General features: G+C 38.2%; 1 protein-coding gene across 3 annotated transcripts in view; it reads right to left on the bottom strand.

The window, feature by feature from the left end:
- RSF1 (remodeling and spacing factor 1) overlaps positions 1-23,387 on the bottom strand; it is a 157,973-nt gene that overhangs the window by 93,958 nt on the left and 40,628 nt on the right. For all 3 annotated transcript variants that reach the window (XM_032295915.1, XM_032295916.1, XM_032295917.1), the window contains exon 2: positions 12,479-12,570. In XM_032295915.1, the coding sequence (XP_032151806.1) occupies positions 12,479-12,570 (92 nt within the window). The remainder of the gene's footprint in view (positions 1-12,478; positions 12,571-23,387) is intronic.

The following is a 23,387-nucleotide window of genomic DNA, read 5'->3' as shown; positions in this document are numbered from 1 at the left end:
AGATAGGAGGTCAGCACAAGATACAGGTCATAAAGACCTTGCTGATAAAACAGGTTGCAGTAAAGAAGCTGGCCAAAACCCTCCAGAACCTCTGTTTGTCCTCACTGCTATACAAAATAGTCTACAAATGCAATGGCAATCAGTCTAAAAAGGGGAGGCATGAATAATCCACTTCTTATTTAGCATATAATCAAAAAATAACCATAAAAATGAGCAACCCACAGCCCACCGGGCTGCTCTGCCTATGGAGTAGCCATTATTCCTTTCTTAATCAACTTGCTTTCATTTTGCCTTACGGATTTGCCTCAAATTCTTTCTTGTGTGAGTTCCAAGAGCACTCTCTCTTGGGGTCTGGATTGGGATCCCTTTCTGGTAACAAAACAGCCTTTACAAAAACTGTATCATTGAGAAAGTATGGCAGTGGGGGAGATCTGATCTAGTCATCTCCCATCTTGCCTTTAATCTGCCCTTAATTATTCCTGGGCTTAAACTTTGGGAGACATTTAGCTTACAATTTAAATGATAATGGCCCTGCCCCAAAACTCAACTGCCTTTGTAAAGCTAATAAGACACCACTAGGCTAGGAGGGTAGAGGAGCCTGAATTTAGGTAAGGTGTGCAAACTTACCCAACGCATAGCTAACACCAGGACAGTTTTAAATGTGGCCCTACATAAATTTGTAAGCTTTCTTAAAACATTATGAGAATTTTTGTGATTTTTTAAAAGCATATCAGCTATCATTCAGGTCAGTGTATTTTATGTGTGCCCCAAGATAATTCTTCTTCTTTCAATGTGACCCAGAGAAGCCAAAAGATTGGACACACCTGGTAGAGGTGAAGGATTGCCAGCCATTATTCAGAGAATAACAAGACATGCAACTTCCCCAATTATTCCTGCAGATAACATCACTATTGTACAATCTATGATTGGCCTTTTGAGAGGTCTTTCCAGGTTTTTTTTTTTATGTCTGATGACCAGTGGCTCCACCTAGACCTGCCAACCTGTGGCCCTATCCAGCAGGAAGATAATTGCTATTGCACCCCCAACCAATCAGCAGCAAGCACTCATTGCCTACCCACCCCACCCCTTCCCCTAAACTGTGTTTGAAAAATACTAGCCCCCAAATGCTACCAGAGGCTAATCTAAATAATAATTAAGACTATGGTCTTCCCTTTAGCTGGCTCTATCTTGGTAAAACTCTTCCACTATTGCAATTCCCCTGCTCTATATGGGCAGGGTGTATTGGGTGCTTATATCCTATGAGGCAGTAGAACTGGAAAACTAGTAAGAAAATATTGAGGAAGGAGACCCAGGCATCTGAGATCAACTTCCCCTTTGACTATCACACTGCATTTCAATAGAAGAAAAGGCTGACCGACTGGCGCCTCCTGTTTCACCTTCCTGTAGGTGGCAGACTTGGTCTTGGGGAAACTCTCCGGAAGACACTGTTTTTACTTAAAACAAGATCAAACCCGAAATCTTTTCACATATGAGTCCTAAAACTGTAAACTGGAACCCTTTCATATGTGATTCCTGAAACTGTAAACCAAAACCTTTTCACATGTGAGTCCTAAAACTGTAACCTTTCATATGTGATTCCTGAAGTTGTAAACCGAAACTCTTTTCATACGTGATTTCTAAGACTGTAAACCCAAGATTCTTCCACGTGTAATATCTAAAGTATAAGCCTATACAAAGGCAGAACCTTCCTTTGTTAGACAAGCTGAGCTTTGGACAAATTATCACTCAGGCTCCTGGGCCAAATAAACTTCTTCCTTCTCCATTCAGTGTTCGAGAGATCAGTTTCCCCTGGCAGCTGCTGCTACAATATCAAGCAACAAAAATGATACGTTGAAAATAAAAAACAGTAATACCATATAGAAAGTTTGAGTACTACTCTGGATTGGGTGCTTACTGAAAGCTTCATTTAAAAGTTGACATTTGAGGCTGGGGTAGGTGGCTAAATGTCTGTAATTCCGGTATACTTAGGGAGGCTCAGGTAGGAGGATCACTTGAACCCAGGAGTTTAAGATCAGCCTGGGCAATGTAGGGAGACTTTGTGTCTACTAAAAATTTTTAAAATTAGGGCTCGGTGTGGTGATTCACTCCTCTAATTCCAGCATACTGGGAGACCAAGGCAGGCAGATTGCTTGAGCCCATGAGTTCGAGACCAGCCTGGGCAACATGGCAAAACCCTGTCTCTAGAAAAAATAAAAAAATAAGACAGACATGGTGGCATATGCCTGTAGTCCCAGCTAAGGTTGTGGGATGGGGGTGAGGGGATGGGGCTGAGTAGAAGCCAGGGAGGTGGTGGTTGCAGTGAGCTGAGATCATACCACTGCACTCCAGCCTGAGTGACAGAATGAGATCCTATGTAAAAAAAAAAAAAAAAAAAACCAAAAACTAAAAATAACAAAAGTAGCCAGGCATGGTGGCTCATGTATAGTCGCAGCCTGGTATGGTGGTACACATGTATAATCCTAGCTACTAGGGAGGCTGAGACTGGAGGACTGCTTGAGCCCAGGAAGTCAAGGTTGTAGTGACACGAAATTGTGCCACTGCACTCCAGTCTGGGTGACAGAGTGAAACCCTGTCTCAATAAAGAAAAAAGGGCAGTGTAAATTAACTAGACTAAGGAGGAAAGTGGCAAAAGACAGGGTAAAATTGGTAACCAAAGGCCAAATTATGTAGGTCAAGATAAGGAATTAAGATTCTATTTCAAATATGATGGGATACCACTAGAGGATTTTAAATAAGAGAAAATAGTATGATCTGGCTTATGCTTCATTTAAAATGATGGCTGTTGTGTAGAAAACGGATTGCAGAGGGGCAAGAAGGGGAAACTAGGAAACCAACCTGAAGGCCAATGGTGGCATGCATTATGAGGGTAGTGGTAATCAAAGAGAAGTAAGCTGTAATTTGCAGGTGGAATTATCAGGACTTCTGATGGAACAGATATGGAGGGTCAGTGGGAAAGAAAAATCAAGGATGACACCTAGATTTATCAAAGTTCCTTGGCTTGCACAAAGAGGAAAAATACTTTTAACTAAGGTATTAAAACTGGGAGAGGGAAGTTAACAAGAGATTTGCTTGTAAATAAAGATGGTGGTATGTATTTGATGTCTAAACATCTAAGAAGCATGTTGCTGAAAGTCAGTGACTTAGCTGAGACTTGAAACTTATGGCCCCTGATTCAGAGATCTTCTTACTGGGTCACACTGTCTTTACTCAAACCTTTCAAATCTGAATCAAGAAGAATTTAATAGTTGAGCTCTGGGAAGTGAAGAGCTGCATCTTACTCATATTCATATCCCTAGCTCTTTAAGACATAAAGTTTGAGACACAGAGCAGGTACAAAACAAACATGATGAGTATACAAAAAACATGCAAATGGATTGTTTTTATCTTAATTTTTAAAAATTCTCTTAATTAGCAATAACTTCCTTAGGTAACACAACACATCCTAAAGAAACTTTTCAATTCTTACTAGAATATAACATTTTTTTTGCATATTTTCTATGTGCCAAATACTGTTCTAAGTACTTTAAAATATTAACTCAGTAAATTCTCATAACAACCTTTTCAGTGATTCCACAAACATTTACTACATGCAGACTACATGGCAGGAACTAGTCAAAAGCTCGGATACCATGGTGAAGAAGACAACTTGTCATCATAGAAGTTGTAAAATGGGTAAACTACTAAGAAAATATCAAGCAGTGAAAATGCTACACTGAAAATAAAATAATAACATGGTAAGGAAAATCCTCTAACAACCCTTAGATTGAATGTACTGTTATCCTTAGGAGGAAAGTTGGGCAAAGTGGATATGTGCTTTACCCAAAGAATGAGAAAAATAAGAAGTACGTACAATAATCATTCTGGAGGACTGAAACATTTATGCAACACTGCTACGAGACATACCCCACATTAAATATTGGAAGGGCAAACATGGATTAAAAGACAGTCTCTGCTCCAAGAAGTTCAGAATTTAGAGAGGAAGAGATAATCGTAAACACATAATTATCTGGGGGAAAAGTAGTCAATGGGTTATCTACAAAGTGAGTAATTGACATAGCTATAAAGTACTATGAAAACACAGAGGAAACACTAACTTAGCCAAGGGATGAAGGGAGACCAAGGAAATTTTTTTCAAGTTGTGACATCTATGCTAAGACCAGAAGGAAGATTGACATTTTAATGGATAAGGAGGTAAAGCTCATTTCAGAAAGAAAGAAACAATGGTTTTCAATGGGAGATGTGAATGATTATGGCATATTCTGTCAAGGTGGAGTTGAATAGAGTTCTTTATTCTAGAGCCCTAGACCACTGGGTTTTGGGGATTGGCAATGGACACAGACAAGACCATAAAGTAAGATAGTGAGCAGGTCTACGAAAGTGGGTCATGGCTAGTAAATATGGAGACTCAAGGAGACTCTGATGGCAATGATAGAAAATAGTCCTATTGGCACTGCAGGACAGTTAGGAGCACAAATTCTGATGTCAGAACAACTAAAGCCTGTTGTAATAATTCAAAGGAAAGGTAATGAAGCTTGAGCTATGCTGTGGCAGAGGATATGCGAGAGAAGGCAGATTCAGGTTGAGCATGGTGGTTCATGTTTGTAATCCCAGCACTCCAGGAAGCCAGGGCAGGCAGATCACTTGAGCTCTGGAGTGCAAGATCAGCCTAGGCAACATAGTGAGACCCTGTCTCTAAAATTAAAAAATTAAAAAAAAATTAGCCAGGTGAGGTAGCACGAGTCTGTAGTCTCAGCTACTGGGGAGGCTGAAGTGGGAGGACCACTGAGCCCAAGGGGTCAAGGCTACAGTGAGCTGTGATTGCACCACTGCACTTTAGCTTGGGCAACAGAGGGTACTTTGTCTCAAAAAACAAACAAACAACAACAACAAAAAAGAGAGAAGGTAGACTCAGATTATGCACATATCTTAGGAAAGCAATAAATCTACATGGTTTTACCACTCACAAAAGAACTTTCACATATTTCATTTTAAGTGGATGCCCAGTAAAACCACAAGATTTCTGAGAACAAAAATCCAATTCATCTTTCTTTTATATTATACATAAGATTTCTTTTCAATGCAACATCTATTCATCTGTTGATGAACACAGGTTGTTTCTACCTTTTGGCTACAGTGAATAATGCTGCAATACACAGTGGTGTACAAAGATCTGTTTGAGTCCCTGCTTTGGAGTAATTACATATGTAGGAGTGTAACTGTTAGGTCATATGGCAATTCTGATGAGCTTTATGAGGAACTGCCAAACTCCCTTCCGTAACAGCTGTACCATATTACATTCCCACAAGGAATTTAGGAGTTCCAATTTCTCCACAAATTCACCATACTTATTTTCTTTTTTTAAGCAAAATAGCCATCCTCTTAGGTGTAAGTAAAGTGGTATCTTATGGTCTTGAACCACATTTCTCCAAGGACAAATCATGTTGAACTTCTCATGTGCTTTTTGATCTTTGCGTATCTTCTTTGAAGAAATGTCTTTTCAAAATTTTTGCCAATTGGATTGTCTTTATGTTGTTCAGTTTTAGGAGTTCCTTATATGTATCCTAAATGTTAAACGCTTATTAGCTATATGGTTTGCAATATGTGCAATTTGCAATATAATTCCTTCCATTCTGTAAGCTGTCTTTTCACTTTCTTTGTAATGTACTTTGACGTACAAATGTTTTAAAATTTGACAAAATCTAGCTAATCTATTTTTTGTTGTTGTTGCTCAGTCTTCTGGTGTCCTACGAATCCACTGCAGATCCAAGGTCATGAAGATTTCCCTTTAAGTTTTTCTAAGCGTTTCATAGATTTAGCTCTTATATTTAGGTTATTGATCCATTTTCAGTTAATTTTTGTATGTGATATAAAATAGTGTATCCATTGTATTTTGCAAGTTGTCATACTTCAACAAAGAAGTATTTTATACTCTAGGCAACAGTCAAAAGATATTTTAAAAATACCACAAAGGAAGGTGCAGTGGCTCACACCTATAATCCCAACACTTCGGGAGGCCAGGGCAGGAGGATCACTTGAGCCCAGGAGTTTGAGACCAGCCTGGGCAACATAGCGAGACACCAACTCTACAAAAAATAAAAAATATTAGCTTGGCATAGTGGCACTTGCCTGTGGTTATAGTTACTCAAGAATCACTTGAGCCCAGGAGTCTGAGGTTACAGTGAGCTCTGACTACACCACTGTACTCCACCTTGGGTGAAAAGAGTGAAACCCTATCTCTAAAATAAATACATAAACAAAATATAAATAAAAATGCCATAATAAAAACTCAATAAGTCCTACAAACTGCATTCTTCCCTCACATTCAGCTCAGTGGAAAATCAAGAAAAGTACACATCATTAACACAGTAATACTTTACAATGAATTTCTAAAACTTTTTTATAGTCAAGAAATTTTAAGAAAGGATTTTGTATTTCCACGTTTATCTGATTAGCAAAAGCAACGATAAACAACTTTAACTTTCTATTTTTATGTAACTTCTTTCAAAACACTCACATAGGCATTCTTTACTACCCAAGTTTTGTGACTATGAAGCAACAGTACTTCTTTTTTTTTTTTTTTTTTTTGAGACAGAATCTCACTGTCGCCTAGGTTGGAGTGCAGTGGTGCGATTTAAGCTCACTGCAACCTCTGCCTCCTGGATTCAAGTGATTCTCCTGCCTCAGCCTCCTGAGTTGCTGAGATTACATGCAGCCACCACCACATCCAGCTAATTTTTGTGTTTTCAGTAGAGAAAGGGTTTCACTATGTTGGCTAGTCTGATCTTCCTGACCTCAGGTGATCTGCCCACCTCAGCCTCCCAAAGTGCTGGGATTACCAGCATGAAGCACTGCACTCGGCCAGAACAGTACTTTTGAGTATGTAATTGAGATTTTATAACCAATACAAATTTTGCACTCTTGTCACAGGAGATTTCTCAGCCATTATTAAGGTATTTATCGAACGCTTCTCTATGGAAAAATATTTAGGCATTTTAGTATTATAAAACATCCATTGGACCATCTGAAGTCATATAGGAGTTCAGCAGAAAACTACAGAAAATACAATCTAACATTTCTACGTCCACAAGTATAAATAATTTGACCCAAGTTCACACCAATTTCCAAATGAATGCCAGCCATAGAAAAGAAAATACTTCTCTAAAGTTACTCTGCTGTTGCTGTGGTTATTTATTATTAATATTTAAACAGTATTTGCTGGGTTCCAACTATTTGACAGACACTATGTTGAAACTATGCCTTCATGAAAAAACAGGATAGTAACAACTTACACATCTAGTAATTAGCATTGTTCAAGTAAATGTTTTTCCTACTACAAATCTAGTGCCCTTTCTGCACTACTACCTGCAATTCACTTATGAGACTAAATTGTCGTTGCACATACATTAGCACAGAGAAAGTAGTGTTCTCTAAGGAACATTTTACAAAGTTAAATGCTTCATATAAGTTTTACAAAGTTCTATGAAACTGCTTTGCAATATATAAAGCATTAAACATTCATGCTGTGCTATCAGACAAACCTGTGTTCAAGCCTTGCTTCACTGTCTGGTGTCTACGTGACTTTGGGAGTAATTTACCATTCTGTGATCTGGGTTGTGGTCAGAATTAAATGTTGATCCATGTAAAAACAAACAAACAAACAGAAACCAAGCATAGCACCTAGTGTATAATAAGCTGTCAAATATTATCTATTATCATTATTATTAAAAAGTTACAAAGAAACTGGAACCCTCATAAATTGCTATGAGTACAACATAAGTTCCTATGGTATAGCCACTATGGAAAATAGTTTAGCAGTTCCTTAAAAAGTTAAAACACAGAATTACCATATGACCCAACAATTCTACTCCTAGTTATATACAGGAGAGAAATGAAAATACATGTTCATAGAAAAACTTGTACACAAATGTCCATAGCAGCATTATTCCTAATAGACAATGAAGTAGGAAAAAAGCGTACTTCATTGTCCATCAACTGATAACAGATAAATAAAAGATGCTATTATCCATATAATGGACTAGTATTTGGCAATAAACAGGAATGAGATGATACATGACACAATGTACATAAACCTTGAAATCAAAATACTAAGTGAAAGAAGATACAAAAGACCACATATTTATGATTCCATTTATAAGAAATGTCCAGAGAAGGTAAATCCATACAGATGGGTACAGGGGAGAAGGTGGGGGTGTGACTAAGACTGACTGATAACAGATACAAGGCTTCTTACTGAGATGTTAGAAAAGTTCTGGAATTGGTGGTTATGGTTGCACAACACAGTGAATACACTAAAAACCAATGAACTGTATACTTTAAAATGGTGAATTTTATGTTATGTGAATATCTCAATAAAAAAAGAAAAAGACAAAATACTAACAATGCAAATAAAAATTAAGAGTATCAATCTTAATTTACTTTTGAGAAATACAACAGTAAAGGAACATCCAGTTCTTGTCAAAATACAATCAAATTAACAAGTAACAAAAGGCGACCTTTATGATTTGCTAAGAGATGAAATGGGCCTTTCTGAAACTGCTGTTTAGAGTAATGTCATCTATTGCCAAATTTATTCATTTTCAAGGGATTTCTAAACCTATTACTAGGTACTAAGAAACAGAGATTACCCCTTATCTTCCCTTTTTTTTTTTTTTTTTTTTTTGAGATAGAGTCTCACTCTGTCATTCAGGCTGGAGTGCAATAGCACGATCTCAGCTCACTGCAACCTCTGCTGCCCCAGTTCAAGCGATTCTCCTGCCTCAGCCTCCCGAGTAGCTAGGATTACAGGTGCCTGCCACTGGGCTCAGCTAATTTTTATAGTTTTTAGTACAGACAGGGTTTCACTATCTTGGCCAGGCTGATCCTGAACCCCTGACCTCATGAGCCACCTGCATCAGCCTCCCAAAGTGCTGGGATTACAGGCGTGAGCCACTACGCTCGGCCCTTCCCTTTCAAGGGACAAATGAATGAGGTCACTTCCTGTTGGGGGATGGAAAAACACCCCAGAAAAGACATATTAGGTTAAAATTGTTTTGAGACAGAGTCTCACTGCTACCAGGCTGGAGTGCAGTGGCATGATCTTGACTTACTGCAACCTCCGCCTCTGGGTTCAAGTAATTCTCCTGCCTCAGCCTGCCGAATGGCTGGGACTACTGGCGTGTGCCACCATGGCCAGCTAATTGTTTTGTATTTTCAGTAGAGATGGGGTTTCACCATGTTGGCCAGTATAGCCTCGATCTCCTGACCTCATGATCTGCCCACATTTGCCTCTCGAAGTGCTGGGATTACAGTTGTAAGCCACCATGCCCAGCCACATTAGGTTATTTTCTACTTAATGACATCATCTTTCAAGTATTGAGCCCCGCAAAATACCTTCTCCTTATTCTAAGATTCATATTTGCATTCCTATTTTAACATTTCTTTGAAACACTACATTTGATGTAACAGTATTTCTTTTTTCTTTGAACTCGGGAGGCTGAGGCAGGAGAACTGCTTGAACCTGGGAGACAGAGGTTGCAGTGTGCCGAGATTGCGCCACTGCACTCCAGCCTGGCGCCTGGCGACAGAGCAAGACTCTGTCTCAAAAAAGAAAGAAAAACTCCTATTTACTTAGAAATTATTCTGAGGCTAAAAGAAATCAACTGTGATTTCTTTTAAAGGGTAATTTATTAAAAGTTGGGTTTCCCACTAGTTTTGAAGGTCTCCACATGGCTATCTTTGGGAAAGAAACAGGGCAGTTGGAAGTAGAGGTACAGGTTCTAAATTTGTGAAGGCAAATTGTTTATTTAGCCTAATGGTATTCATTATCCATGATCAAGGTGTCTAAAATTGCTCATCAATCAGTCATTAACAACCATAGAAAATAGAGGAACTTTTTTCTGTGGAAGTTAAGGGTTCACTGGCAGAGAAATTTCTTTACGACTTGCCAAGTAAAAGGAATGTGAAGAATAAGGCCAAGGCCCATTCAACTAAGCAAGGAGTTAACAGGTCCTAGCAGAACAGTTAGTTTAAATTTCCATTCGTGGGGGTTTTGTTTTTGAGACAGGGTCTCACTCTGTCGCCCAGGCTGGAGTGCAGTAGCATAATCTCAGCTCACTGCAGTCTCAACCTTCTAGGCTGGCTCAAGCAATCCTTTCACCTCAGTCTCGTGAGTAGCTGGGACTACAGGGCACGCATCATCATGCCCAGCTAATTTTTTGTATTATTATTATTATTATTTTGTAGAGACGGGGTTTTGCCATGTTGCCCAGGCTGATCTCAAACTCCTGAGCTAAGAAATCCACCTGTCTCAGCCTCCCCAAGTGCTAGGATTACACATGTGAGCCACTGTGCCTGGCTGGGTTTCTTTATTTTTATAAGAGTAATTCCACTGAAAAAGTAAAAATTCATCTGCCTAGATTTTTGAGTTCCTGTCTACTTTGGATGAACATATGTTAGCAAATACAGATATAGCACAGTAATTTTTGAATAACAAATTCATAACAAATGAATGCCCTTGGTTAAGTTCAGTTTCTAAACACCTCTCTCTCTTTATCAATTATCAACAGTTGTTGATTTACCTTCCAAACAGCTCTTACATCTACCCCCCTTTATCATCACTAGTGCCAAAACCTTAATTCAGGCCTCCTTATTGCTCAGTTGGATTATCACAGTAACTTCCTTCCTGAACACATGATTGTTAGGCCTCCACTCACTGTCATTTTTTTCTAGGTAGTTTCTATTACAGTAGGGCTAAGCTACTGGTAATTTCCTAACAACATTTCTGCTCATTCTGTAGGTCTTAGTTCAGCTGTCTTAGGGAATTACTAACAAGAGATGACAAATAGATGCCAATGCTGACTAATTTGTGATAATAACATAGTCTGCTAAGTCTAGGCTTGGCAGGAAAGGCTTAGACTGGTAATGTCTGCTATGAGCAAAGTGACAAGCCCTAGCAGATGCCAGATACTTACTCTAGATTTAAACACTTTTGTATTCATTACATTCCATTTACTTCAAAAGGAAAAAAAACAGCTTTCAGTAATACATAGTAATACACAGCAGAAAGATGAAAGCGCCATAAGAGCCATGTAACAGGAAAGGTAAAAATTCCATCAGAAAACTAGCTAATGATTATAACTAAGAAATAAATATAACAAAGTTAAGCTTACTGGCAGCCAAGGGAAGAAAACTATAATAGTCTCAGTGATTAATTGACTCATCTAATATTGATGCATAAAAATTAAAAGAAGCCTTCGAGAAACTTAAAATATACATGACAGACAAATGTGAGGGACATTTCATCAGTGATATTTTAAAGCACTAGATTCACCAAGTCCTGGATTTGAATGCTGACTCTGCCATTTTTAGCAATGTAAGATCGGACAAGTTTACCGTATTTAGTTTCTCAAAATCAATTTCCTTGTGAATAAAATAAGGATAATCAGTATTTTGTAGATAAGATAATGTAAAGAAAGCACTAAACAGTGCCTGGTACATGATGAACATTCAATAAAAAAACCACATGACAATTTCTTGAACATAAATCCATGAAGGAACATCTTCCTGAGAGAAGGACTCAAAGAAACAGTACTACTTGAGCTGAGACCTAAAGGCCAAAAAGTTGGCTAGGAAAACGAATTGGTGGGAAGGTATTTTAGGCAGAAGATACCACATATGCAAAAATTCTGAGAAATGAAAATGATGGCATGTTTCTGTATCAGTGGTCCCCAACCTTTTTGGCACCAGGGACCCGTTTCATGGAAGATAATTTTTTCACAGACTGGGGGTTGTGAGTGGGAGGGAGATGGTTTGGGGATGATTCAAATGCATTATATTTGAATCAACTAGATGGTACCCATCTGGGAGTGATGGGAGATAGTGACAGGTCATCAGGCAGTAGATTCTCACAAGGAGTATACAACCCAGATCCCTTGCATGCACAGTTCACAATAAGGTTTGCACTCCTATGAAAATCTATGCCACAGTCTATCTCACAGGAAGCAGGAGCTCAGACAGGACAGGAATGAGGAGGACTATTGGTCTGTGGCCCAGGGATTGGGGACCCCTGTTCTATAGGATAGAGACTAGGGGAACCACTAAGTAAGTCTATGCATACAGTGTGAACTAAAGCAAAAATGACAACTTCCCTGGGCCTTATCAGTTTCTTACTCGATGTGACCAGGGTGATTTTAAGAATTAAATGAGAAAAGACATGAAAAGTCTTGAGCAATATTCAGCACAAAAGAGATATAACACCTCTGAAATCTAACTTTAGGACTTAAGATTATTACTTAGTAGCGAAAGAAGAGAATCACATACTTGTTAGACATGTGGATTTTGGAGTCATAGTCTTACTTTTAGTAAACTAATTAAAAATTATATATTATAGAACCCAACATCAACTTATGCTAGCGTAATATTTCAGTAACAGAGCAGGAAATTTATAAATACTAGTTACCTTGATCAAGTATTTTTCCCATCTGTCTGCTGTAACAGATTTGCCAATCTTCCTCATTAGCTTCAAATGGAGCTCCACCAATTCTTTTGGTACTTAAAAGGAAAAAAAAATTGTTAGCCAACAAAATAAAATATTTGTAAACATTTAAGATTATTAAAAAAACCTTCCCCAACCCTGGATACTTTCTCAAAATCGTGTTGATACGAGCTAACTTTTAGACCTCTGAAACAAAAAAGCCTAACCTATAGCAAGAAATGACCACAAACCATTTTCTTAAAGATGAGTAGGAATATTCACATTGTCTTTCATGACAACACCAAGTAAGAGTGAAATCTTATATAAACTCTGGACTCTGGTGATAATTATATGTCAATGTAGGTTCATCAATTATAAGAAATGTACCACTATTGTGGGAGCCGACAATAGAGACCTTGTATGTGTGTTGGGACAGGGATATATGGGAACTCCCTGTACTTGCTACTTAATTTTTCTGTGAACCTAAACTTGCTCTAAAAACAAGTCTATTAAAAAAAAAAATACCATCAAGTAAAAGCACTTAACTATACAACTGAAGTTTGTATTCTGTTTATCTGCACTAACAAATACTTGATTCCTTTATTGAGACTTCAGACTAAGACACAGATTCATAGAATTAGAAAGGAACCAAGAAATATGAATTCCAAGTTGATAGCTATGTCAGAAACTAATGATTTCCAAACTGTTTTGAAAAACTCTTCCAATCTATCCCTTGTCTGATGCGTTAAACTTCTCTGTGGCATTTCTATGGATCTTTGCTTGACAAGCTTCATGGACAAAAAAAATACTTACCTTCCATAGCACTTCGTTCTCTTTTCTGGATAGTTCTAATTATTAGAAAGTTATCCTTACTCTAAGTCAATATCTGCCCTCTGACAACTTTCTCTCCTGATTCTGGCTCTTATTCTCTAGTTTCAAAGACAGTACTTTTAATTCCTCTTCTATTGGAACCTTCAAATATTTGAGGATTATTGTATGTTCCCTCAGATTCTCTGTTTTGACTGTAAACAGAGTTTCTCTAGATATTATTTAGGCATGATCTGATTGTTTTTTAATTACATAAATTAGATCAGAGGGACACATATGCCTGTCAAAATAAGCATTTCTCTCTGTATTTTTTTTTTTTTTTTTGAAATGGAGTCTCACTCTTTTCGCCCAGGCTGGAGTGCAGTGGCACAATCTCAGCTCACTGCAACCTCCGCCTCCTGGGTTCAAGCAATTCTCCTGCCTCAGCCTCCCAAGTAGCTGGAATAACAGCTGCCCCCCATCACTCGCAGCTAGTTTTTGTGTTTTTAGTAGAGATGGGGCTTCACCATATTGGCCAGGCTGGTCTGGAACTCCTGACCGCAGGTGGTCCCCTGCCTTGGCCTCCTGAAGTGCTGGAATTACAGGCGTGAGCCACTGCACCCGGCCTAAAATGAGCATTTCTCAAATCCCAAATACCACTAGTAACCTAAGATAAATTACAGTATACTACCCAAAAAGATTCCATACTCAAATATTTTGGGGAAAAGCTGGATGAAAAACAAAGTTTTTTTTAAACCGCAGGACTGTTTTAAGTCTTTATCATTGACCCTTATGTACATTGTGAATATACAAAATAGGGACATAATCTGCAGCATTCTCTAACATATCTGATCCACTACCTTGTAGGATATAAACACTGACAGACAGGTTGGGAAATGATGACCTAATATTTTTCAGTCATTCTTTCATTCTCTACTAAAGCTTCTTCTAAATTTGAAACAACAGTTCGAAGTACAAAAACATTCACACATGCAACAATTTCAGTGGGTCAACTAGTAAGAAAGAAACAGTCCCTCTGTCCTTACTGAGCCTACTTGAGTGAATCTTCATAGCAGGTAGAGTGGTGGGTTGAGGATAGGAGTGGGGAAGAGTGGTCACAGACAAGTAAGTAGACAAGCATACTAAGATGTGTAGTATGGGGTTAAGGGTGAATTGGGAAAAGGAAGGAAAGGGCATTGTTTGCAGAAAAACAACAGCTGCACATAGCTAAAAAAACAAAATGAACATGGAACTGGAAGAACAGACATAGACAATTAGAGCCTAATGAGGCCAGGCTAAGAAGTTTAGATTTTATGTAAAAGTTTAAGCAGGAGAGTCCACTGCATTTTAGAAGACCTTAATGACTGAAATGGAGTAAGACAGAATTTTAAGTATTAATAAAGGAAGATTTTATTTGCTTTTTTGTTTTGGGGGGGTGCAGGGCTGAAGCTAGGTATAAATTCAGGAAACATCAATCCAGAAGATAGGAGTAGCCTAATCTTAGGTAGAGGTGGTACAGAGAGAAGTGAACATATCTCAGAAATGTTCAGGAAACCAACAAAATTATTAAAACTTAGTGACTGACTGGTTGTGCAGTGATAAAAGATCTGGGCTGGATTCTCAGCTGCCCCACCTATACAAGGAGACAATGGTTCTGGTCGAGTCCTTTAAACAATGAAGCTCAAGTTCTCCACTATAAAAGGCTGTGTTGGCTATCTGACAGAATTTTGAAACTGCATAGCATTGTATAAATATAAAACACTTGGCCAGGCATGGTGGCTCATCCCTCTAATCCGAACACTCTGGGAGTCTGAAGCAGGTGGATCACGAGGTCAAGAGATCAAGACCATCCTGGTCAACATGGTGAAACCCCATGTCTACTAAAAATACAAAAATTGGCTGGGCGTGGTGGCACATGCCTGTAGTCCCAGGTACTCAGGAGGCTGAGGCAGGAGAATCACTTGAACCTGAGAAGCAGAGGTTGTAGTGAGTTGAAATCTCACCACTGCACTCCACGCCTGGCGACACAGTGAGACTCAATCTCAAAAAATAAATAAATAAATAAATGTAAAACACTTTTATTTGTTATGTTTTAAAATCAGGGTCACTTTCTTCAATTTCTCCTTTTCCTCGAAGAAAAAGTTGATGGTTCTCCCTTCCTACGTCTTAAACCTGCCTCCTATTTCTTCCTTGCCCTAGGACATTACTATACCTTCTTGCATCAGAAAAATAGCTATGGATAGTCTCCTGCAAAGAAACTACTCTTCCAAAAAGACTGCTTTCATGTCACTTCCCAGTTGGTAAGTATTTTCTCTGGCTCCTAAATACCTACATAAACCCATCTAGATTTATTACCCTAGCCTCAGAGTCCCAATAATCAATCTCACCGTAACTCACGATCTTTCTTATTTCCACACTGAAATCCTTGATTCAAATCATTTCCGCCAGTTAATGGCCTACTAAGCATATTCAGTCCATTCAGTGAGTTTTATTAAAGAGTTATTTGTTTTCTGCCCACTTGAATCATATTCATCTTTCAATGTCTAGGCAATACAAGTCCCAAACGTCTCTGTGATAGATTTCTAGTACCAGCAACCTCTCTGTCCCTGGGATGCCCATTGTATTCATACTGTCTGTATCCCTCATTTAGCAGCTGGCTTAAAACTTTGCACCAGTGTTTTATGCACACCCACCACCAGTGTTCTATGCTACATAGAATCATGAAAGATTTCGATACTAGTGGTACAATTTTTTTTAAGCCAATACAAGACAAAAATAAAAGTGAATAAATATATTTTCATCCCACTTTACAAATCCACTCATTGTTGATTTAGGCATGTACGAATAGATTATGTATTACTTGATTTATTAGTGTACTGACTTGTACAGACAGCACTGTGCAATAAAAATGTAAGGTGAGTCATAATTTCAAATTTTCTACTAAAATATCTAAAAAAGTAGAAAGAGGTTAAAATTAATCTTCATATTTTATTTAATATTATATATCCAAAATTATATCAACATATAATCAGTATTTTTAAAATATTTCTTTCTTTTGCACTAAGTAAAAAATTTTATTTTTGTACTATTTAAAATACACTGTGCATATTTCACACTGACAGCACATCTCAATTCAAACAAGCTATATTTCAAGTGCTCAAGAGCCACATGTGGCTAGTGACTACTGTACTAGATAGCACTGCATAGTATAGACCTAGCATGCTTAAAATTAAAGTTTATAACCTACTAAATATACCAATTGAATTAATATTTTGTTGCAAATAGAACTAACAAGCTGATAACCTTTAAGAGCACTAGTATGAACTGTCAATTGATAAGAAACAGGCAGAAATGTCTAAGGAAAATTAATCAACATTATAGTTTAATAAACATTAAAATCACCGTACTTTTTATTCTTAAACAGCACTGTCTATTCAACAGGTTGCTCCAGGATTATTGAAATGTTTTATATCTACACTTTTCAGTGCAGCAGCCATTAGTCACATGTGTCTATTGAGAAGTTGAAATGTGGCTTATGAAATTAAGGAACTCAATTTTTAATTTTATTTTTAATTACCTTAAATTTTAATAAACACATAGCAAGTTGCTATGATTTTGGACAGCTGTAAAGTATCCATCTTCTTTTTTTTTTTTTTTTTTTGAGACAAAGAGTCTATCTCTGTCGCTGGCATCATCTCAGCTCACTCCAATCTCCGCCTCCCAGGTTCAAGCGATTCTCCTGCCTCAGCTTCCTAAATAGCTGGGACTACAGGTGTGTGCCATCACACTCAGCTAATTTTAGTAGAGATGGATTTCACCATGTTGGCTATGCTGGTCTCGAACTTCTGACCTCAGGTGATCTGCCCACCTCTGCCTTCCAAAGTGCTGGGATTACAGGTGTGTACCACTGTGCCCAGCCATCAGTCATACTTTTTAAATACATGATCATTTTCTTAAACCCTGAAAGCTCTAAATTCACTCATTTATCTTCTGGAAGATTTTTTAAATAGTTTCATTTCCAGAAGACAATTATTAACTTCCTTCTAAAGATTTATTAACCACTTCAAGTCAACCCGAAAAATAAAGTTTTTTTCCCAATTGAACTAAAATATCCTCTTATCTTTTCACATGATAAATTTCTTACAATAACCTTTAACAAACCCCTTCTTTCACAGGGCCTCAGGAGGTGAAAGATTCTCAAGGAGAAAGAAACGGTGAATTCATGAAGGGCCACCAACATGATGTAGACATGAAGCAGCAAAGTGGTAGAATCCCAGACTACATTACTGATCCAATTACTGAAAGATGTTTTATATTTTGACATTTTTCTAAGTATCTTTCTAGCACCACGTCTTAAAAATGTCACTACTTCTGCAATTCTATTTTGTAGAATTTTACACAGCTTATAATTTTACTTTTTTGAATGGCAGAAATGTACAGCGCTTCATAATGGCTGAAGACATAATTCTTATCACTCTTCAACAAAGTCTTCTACTTAAATTTCCTTTAAGCTTATAAGCAGAGATACACTTACAGTTATGAAAATAGCTGACTTTATCTAAGCCATTGATAAAAGAACATTGATTTCAGATACAGTGATTCAAAGACAAGCTTACAATAAGCTTTTACTTACTGCCCAGTTTTTAGAAACTCTGATGGGGGAGCACAGTTTTAGAATAATGAGACTGATCCCACAGGCCACTTGATCCTCGAAATCACTGTCATGTATTCATATACCTTATCTTCAAAGAGTTCATTTAATCAATCATCCTAGTTTTCTGAAAAGCAAAGAAACAGCTCAAGACTGTAATTTAGATGACCAACTAAAAAAGTATAGTACAGAGGTTCCAGCTAAGTGTAATATAATGACTAAGCTCACCTCATTACCATTGTGGAAAAAAATAAATCCAAGAATAACTGTTATACAGGCAGATAAACCAAGGGGTATCTGCTGCTCCAATTTAGGTTTCTGAGTTCCAATGAGAATCACACTGCTGTTCTCATATACGTAAAGAAACACACCAAACGGGGCTCTGATTATTTCAGAGCCAAAAACCAAAAGAAAGTAATCAGCATTCTACAAATATCAGCATGGCCTGAGGTGGTGATGAGACCAGCAATTCAGAAAGAAGAACAGTATTAAGAGAAATAAAACCCTGGAAAACTAGCAAAACAGCAGCACCCTGTGGAAAACCACCTTTCCTGAAGAAGGATTCCTTATGGAGAGGCAACACCTCTATAAGATGAAATGAGTAATGCACACAGCAGCCAGTCTTTAAAGGGATACTCTTTGCTTATACTTATAGCCACCATACTGGTAGAGGGAATTTGTGGTACTTGAGGCAATGGTTTCCAGTACCAGATGTCTCCAGCTCCAATCAGATGACCCCATTTCCCCTCTTTCTTTGCTTTCTAGCTCAATTTAGTAATCAGAGAGAGGAGTAAGGGGGGAAGAAGGGAAGGGACAGAAAGACTCAAATTTAAAAAGAGTACTTAAGGTGGGAGGAGGGATTTTTTCCCCCAAACTAATTTTTCTCCCCAGTAATTTCAAATCTAGTGTTAAGTTCAAAGACTAGTACACTCCTTCAATGCCAAAGGTCTCATGTGCAGTTAAAAAAAAAAAAAAGAAAAACAAAGACTAGTACACACCTCACCTAGATACACCGCTTGTTAACATTTTTGACATTGAAAGGGAAGCTTGTGACACACAGTTAAAACAATCAGGAAATGCCTCTTTAATAAAGATAACACTGTAAAGATAAGAAACAGCCAACCAAGCCAAGGAAGAAGGGAACATGCCAGGCCAAAGGAAATGCATGTATAAAAGTCCTGAGGAGGCCAACACCTTCCAATGTGGCTAGAAAAAGAAAAGGATAAAAAATGCTTCTAGAGAAGGGAGCAAAGGCTAAGTCTTTGAGCTATGTAAAGAGTTTAGATTTTATCCTAAGGGTAATAAGAACCCACAGGAGGAATGAGGGGAGGTTTCATGATTTAAGTTTTTAAAAGATCATTCTGTATCCAGGATCTGTTTGAAAATAATCTAGTGGGCAGAAAGCAGGGGTAGTTGGAGTTATTGAAGAAACAAAATTGTACTAATGCTGGGTGATGGGCACATGAAAGTCCATTATACAACTTTCTACTTTTACATATTTCACATTTTCCTTAATTTAAAAATGTCTATAGGATAAAGAGATTACTTTGGCTGTACTCTGAGGAGCAAATTGGAGAGGGTATAAATATGACTAATTGGGAAGACACTGCAATACTTCAGATCAGATAAGGATGGCTTGGACTAAGGCTGTGGCACAGATGTAGGAAAGTCTCCTGATAGAAAATTGCAATATTTACAACTTTTCTAAAATTCTAAATCATTTTCTTATTAGCAACTTTGCCAATCTTAATCCAAAGAAGTGACTGCTTTATAAGTGTCCTGTGTGATGGTCCCTATTAGTTTATTCATTCTGAAAAGCAGAAATCATGACTTTTAATCATGTTCATATTTCAGAAAAGCAGTATGTACACACAGACATTTAATAATAAAGTCAAATAAATTTACTTGTACCATATTTTGTTTCTGACACTTTTTTTTTTTTTTGAGAGAGGGTCTCACTCTGTCGCTCAGGCTGGAGTGCAGTGGCACAATGATGGCTCACTGCAGCCTCAACCTCCTGAACTCAACTGAGCCTTCTACCTCAGCTTCCAGAGTAGTTGAGATTATAAGCAGGCACCACTATACCTGGCTAATTTTTTTTTTTTTTTTTTTTTTTTTTTACAGACAGGGTCCCGCTATGTTGGCCAGGCTGGTTTCAAACTCCTGGGCTCAAGCGATCTGCCCGTCTCGGCCTCACAAAGTGCTGGAATTACACGTGTGAGTTTCCATGGCTGGCCTGTTTTCATACTCTTCATCATTCCAAAAGTCACATATCACTTAAAAACCTGCACTTAATATTAACAACTACGGTATTACTAGAAGCTATGTTACATATGTGTATTACAAAAAGCATTAGAAAGTCAAAAGAGAGTGGTACAAACATTGAATTTGTCATTCATAATTGAAGGAATTACACTAGATGATCCAAAGTCCTCCAGCTCGAATATTCAATGTCTATATCTAGGTATTGAGGTTATTTATTTATTTGCCTTATAACAAAGCAACAGTTGATAATACCATCTTAGAATTTTAGAACTGGAACCAATGATCTAATTCACACTCTTTAACAGACTGGAAAACTCAAACCTGAGATGTGACATGAGTTGCCCAAGATGGAAAAAAAAGCCCAAGAAGAACCCAGACTTTTGGCCTTCCATTCCAGGGCTCTTTCTGATGTTTCTTCAAGTATCAAAAGGAAGAAGAATAGTTCACAAGATATAATTTATGAATCAAACCACTCTTTCTGCACAGCTTTGTATATGGTTTTTGATTGTGGGTTGTTCCTGTCTATGCACCTTGAGGCATTGTCCATTTCTAAAATATAACCCTGCTAAATAATTACTGTAGAAACAGAAAAATTATTAATATTCCTTGCAATCCATTCTTCCTTTCTTAAAAAACAACATTATTGAGATATAATGCATATACCATACAACTCACGCACTTAAAGGGTACCATCCAATGGGTTTTAATATATTACGTTATTTGTTAACAGTGGTAAAATATATTTACTGTAAAATATGCCATTTTAATCATTTTTTAGTGTACAGTCAGTGGCACCAATTACATACCCAGCATTGTACAACCATACACTACTTCCTAATCCATTCTTACAGTCAAAATTTTGCCATTCCACTTCCAAATTGATTTTGGAAAATTTTAAATACAAAAAGTAGGGTCTGCTATAGTATATATGCTCAATGGGGGCAAAATGCTCATTCTCAGGGGAAATAAAAATAATGGTTTATGGTCCTCTAAATCTTACTTAACCTTACCTTTCAAAATCTTTTTCCTTTATATTCAATGTATCTTGCTAGGGAAATATTACAATTAAATTACAGTTTTCTCTTTAGCGGTGTGATGATTTAAAAAAATTCTAAAGCAAGTGTTGCTACTCAAACTGTAATATGCTATCATAAACAATGCCCAACCTACAAAGTGGCTCTATCCCACTGAAACCCACACAAAGCTGTAAACTGCCTAGGTACCCCACAAAAACTAATTTTATCAATAACGTTCACCAGAAAAGGAAAAATTATCTTGTAATTTTAATATTTAAAGCAGAAAAGGCAAGTACCCTGGCTAAAAAGTATTTTAAATTTATCCCAAAAGCTAATAATTAAGAGAAAACAATTGCTTAGATTTTTGGCTGTGATCAAGTGTTATATCTGTTCTTATCAGTGTAATATCTACAACAACAACAAAAAAGAATATACAACACATGAACTAAATAAAACCAGGAAAGGGGCTGGGCATGGAGGCTCACACTTGTAATAATCCCAGTACTTTGGGAGGCCGAGGCAGGCGGATTACCTGAGGTCAATAGTTCGAGACCAACCTGGCCAACATGGTGAAACCCCGTCTCTATTTAAAAAACAAAAACCAGGAAAGGAAAAGAGAAAGAAAACAAAGGTAAGCTCTTTAACTTCATATAGTCCTAATTATCTTTATGGTCTCAATTCACACTTATGTATCATCTATCTCCTCTTTCTGCTCTCTCATCCTTAGATGTAAGCTCCATGAGCATATCCACCTGCCTTTTTCATCACTGTATTCCCAGAACCAAGCATAGTTCCTACTTCATGGCAGACACACAACTATTTGATGAACTGGAGTAGGGACAAGAAAATAACAAGAGAAGAAAAGCAACAAGGAGACGGGGAGTAAGCAAAGTAAAATATTTTTGCAGACAGCTAGGCAAGAGAGTTCCAGGCCAGGCACGATGGCTCATGCCTGTAATCCCAGCACTTTAGAAGGCCGAGGTGGGCAGTTCATGAGGTCAGGAGTTTGAGACCAGCCTGGCCAGTATGGTGACACCCCATCGCTACTAAAAAATACAAAAATTAGCCAGGTGCACACCTGTAGTCCCAGCTACCTGGAAGGCTGAGGCAGGAGAATTTTTGACCCGCAGCCTCAAACTCCCAGGCTCAAGCAATCCACCTACCTCAGTGGTAACTGGGACTACCGGCATGTGCCACTATGCCCAGCTAATTTTTAAGTTTTTCAGTAGAAACCTGAAAGGCAGAGGATGCAGTGAGTCGAGATGCTGAGATCGTGCCACGGCATTCCAGCCTGAGCAACAGAGTGAGACTCTATTTCAAAAAAAAAGAGGAGAGAGTTCCTAGACCAGGTGCAGTGGCTCACACCTGTGATCCCAGCACTTTGGGAGGCAGAGGCAGGCAGATCACCTGAGGTCAGAAGTTTGAGACCAGCCTGGCCAACATGGTAAAACCCTGTTTCTTTTTATTCTTTTGAGATGGAGTCTTGCACTGTCACCTGGGCTGGTATGCAGTGGCACACGATCTTGGCTCGCTGAAACCTCTGCCTCCCAGGTTCAAGCGATTCTCCCGCCTCAGCCTCCAAGTGACTAGAACTACAGGCACCCGCCACCACTCGGCTAATTTTTTGTATTTTTTTGTATATTTAGGAGACACGGGGTTTCATTATGTTAGCCAAGCTGGTCTCCAACTCCTGACCTTGTGATCCACCCACCTCAGCCTCCCAAAGTGTTGGGATTACAGGCGTGAGCCACTGCGCCCAGCCACGAAACTGTATTTCTACTACAAATACAAAAGAACTAGCTAGGCATGGTGGCAGGCACCTGTAAGCCCAGCTACTCAGGAGGCTGAGGCAGGAGACTCTCTTGAACCCAGGAGGCAGAGGTTGCAGTGAGCTGAGGAGGCAGAGGTTGCAGTGAGCTGAGGTCACACCATTGCAATCCAGCATGGGTGACAAAAGCAAGACTCCGTCACAAAAAAAAAAAAGAGAGTTCCTATAGGTGTGAATGAGAAATTATCTGAACTAATATATTAATACCCAGGAAGTGATAAAGAAGATGAGATGAAAAAGATGGTGAAGATGACTCTGGGTTATTCAGATCACTGTGGGAGCTAACAGATGACATCACTTACCCAAGAGGGCTTATAGTTGTCTTTT

Source organism: Sapajus apella, unplaced genomic scaffold, assembly GCF_009761245.1.
Source record: "Sapajus apella isolate SASKATOON/1434 unplaced genomic scaffold, GSC_monkey_1.0 scaffold34, whole genome shotgun sequence".
Taxonomy (NCBI): domain Eukaryota; kingdom Metazoa; phylum Chordata; class Mammalia; order Primates; family Cebidae; genus Sapajus; species Sapajus apella.
The sequence above is the reverse complement of the archived record's forward strand: the minus strand, read 5'-3'. Positions and strand labels throughout refer to the sequence as shown.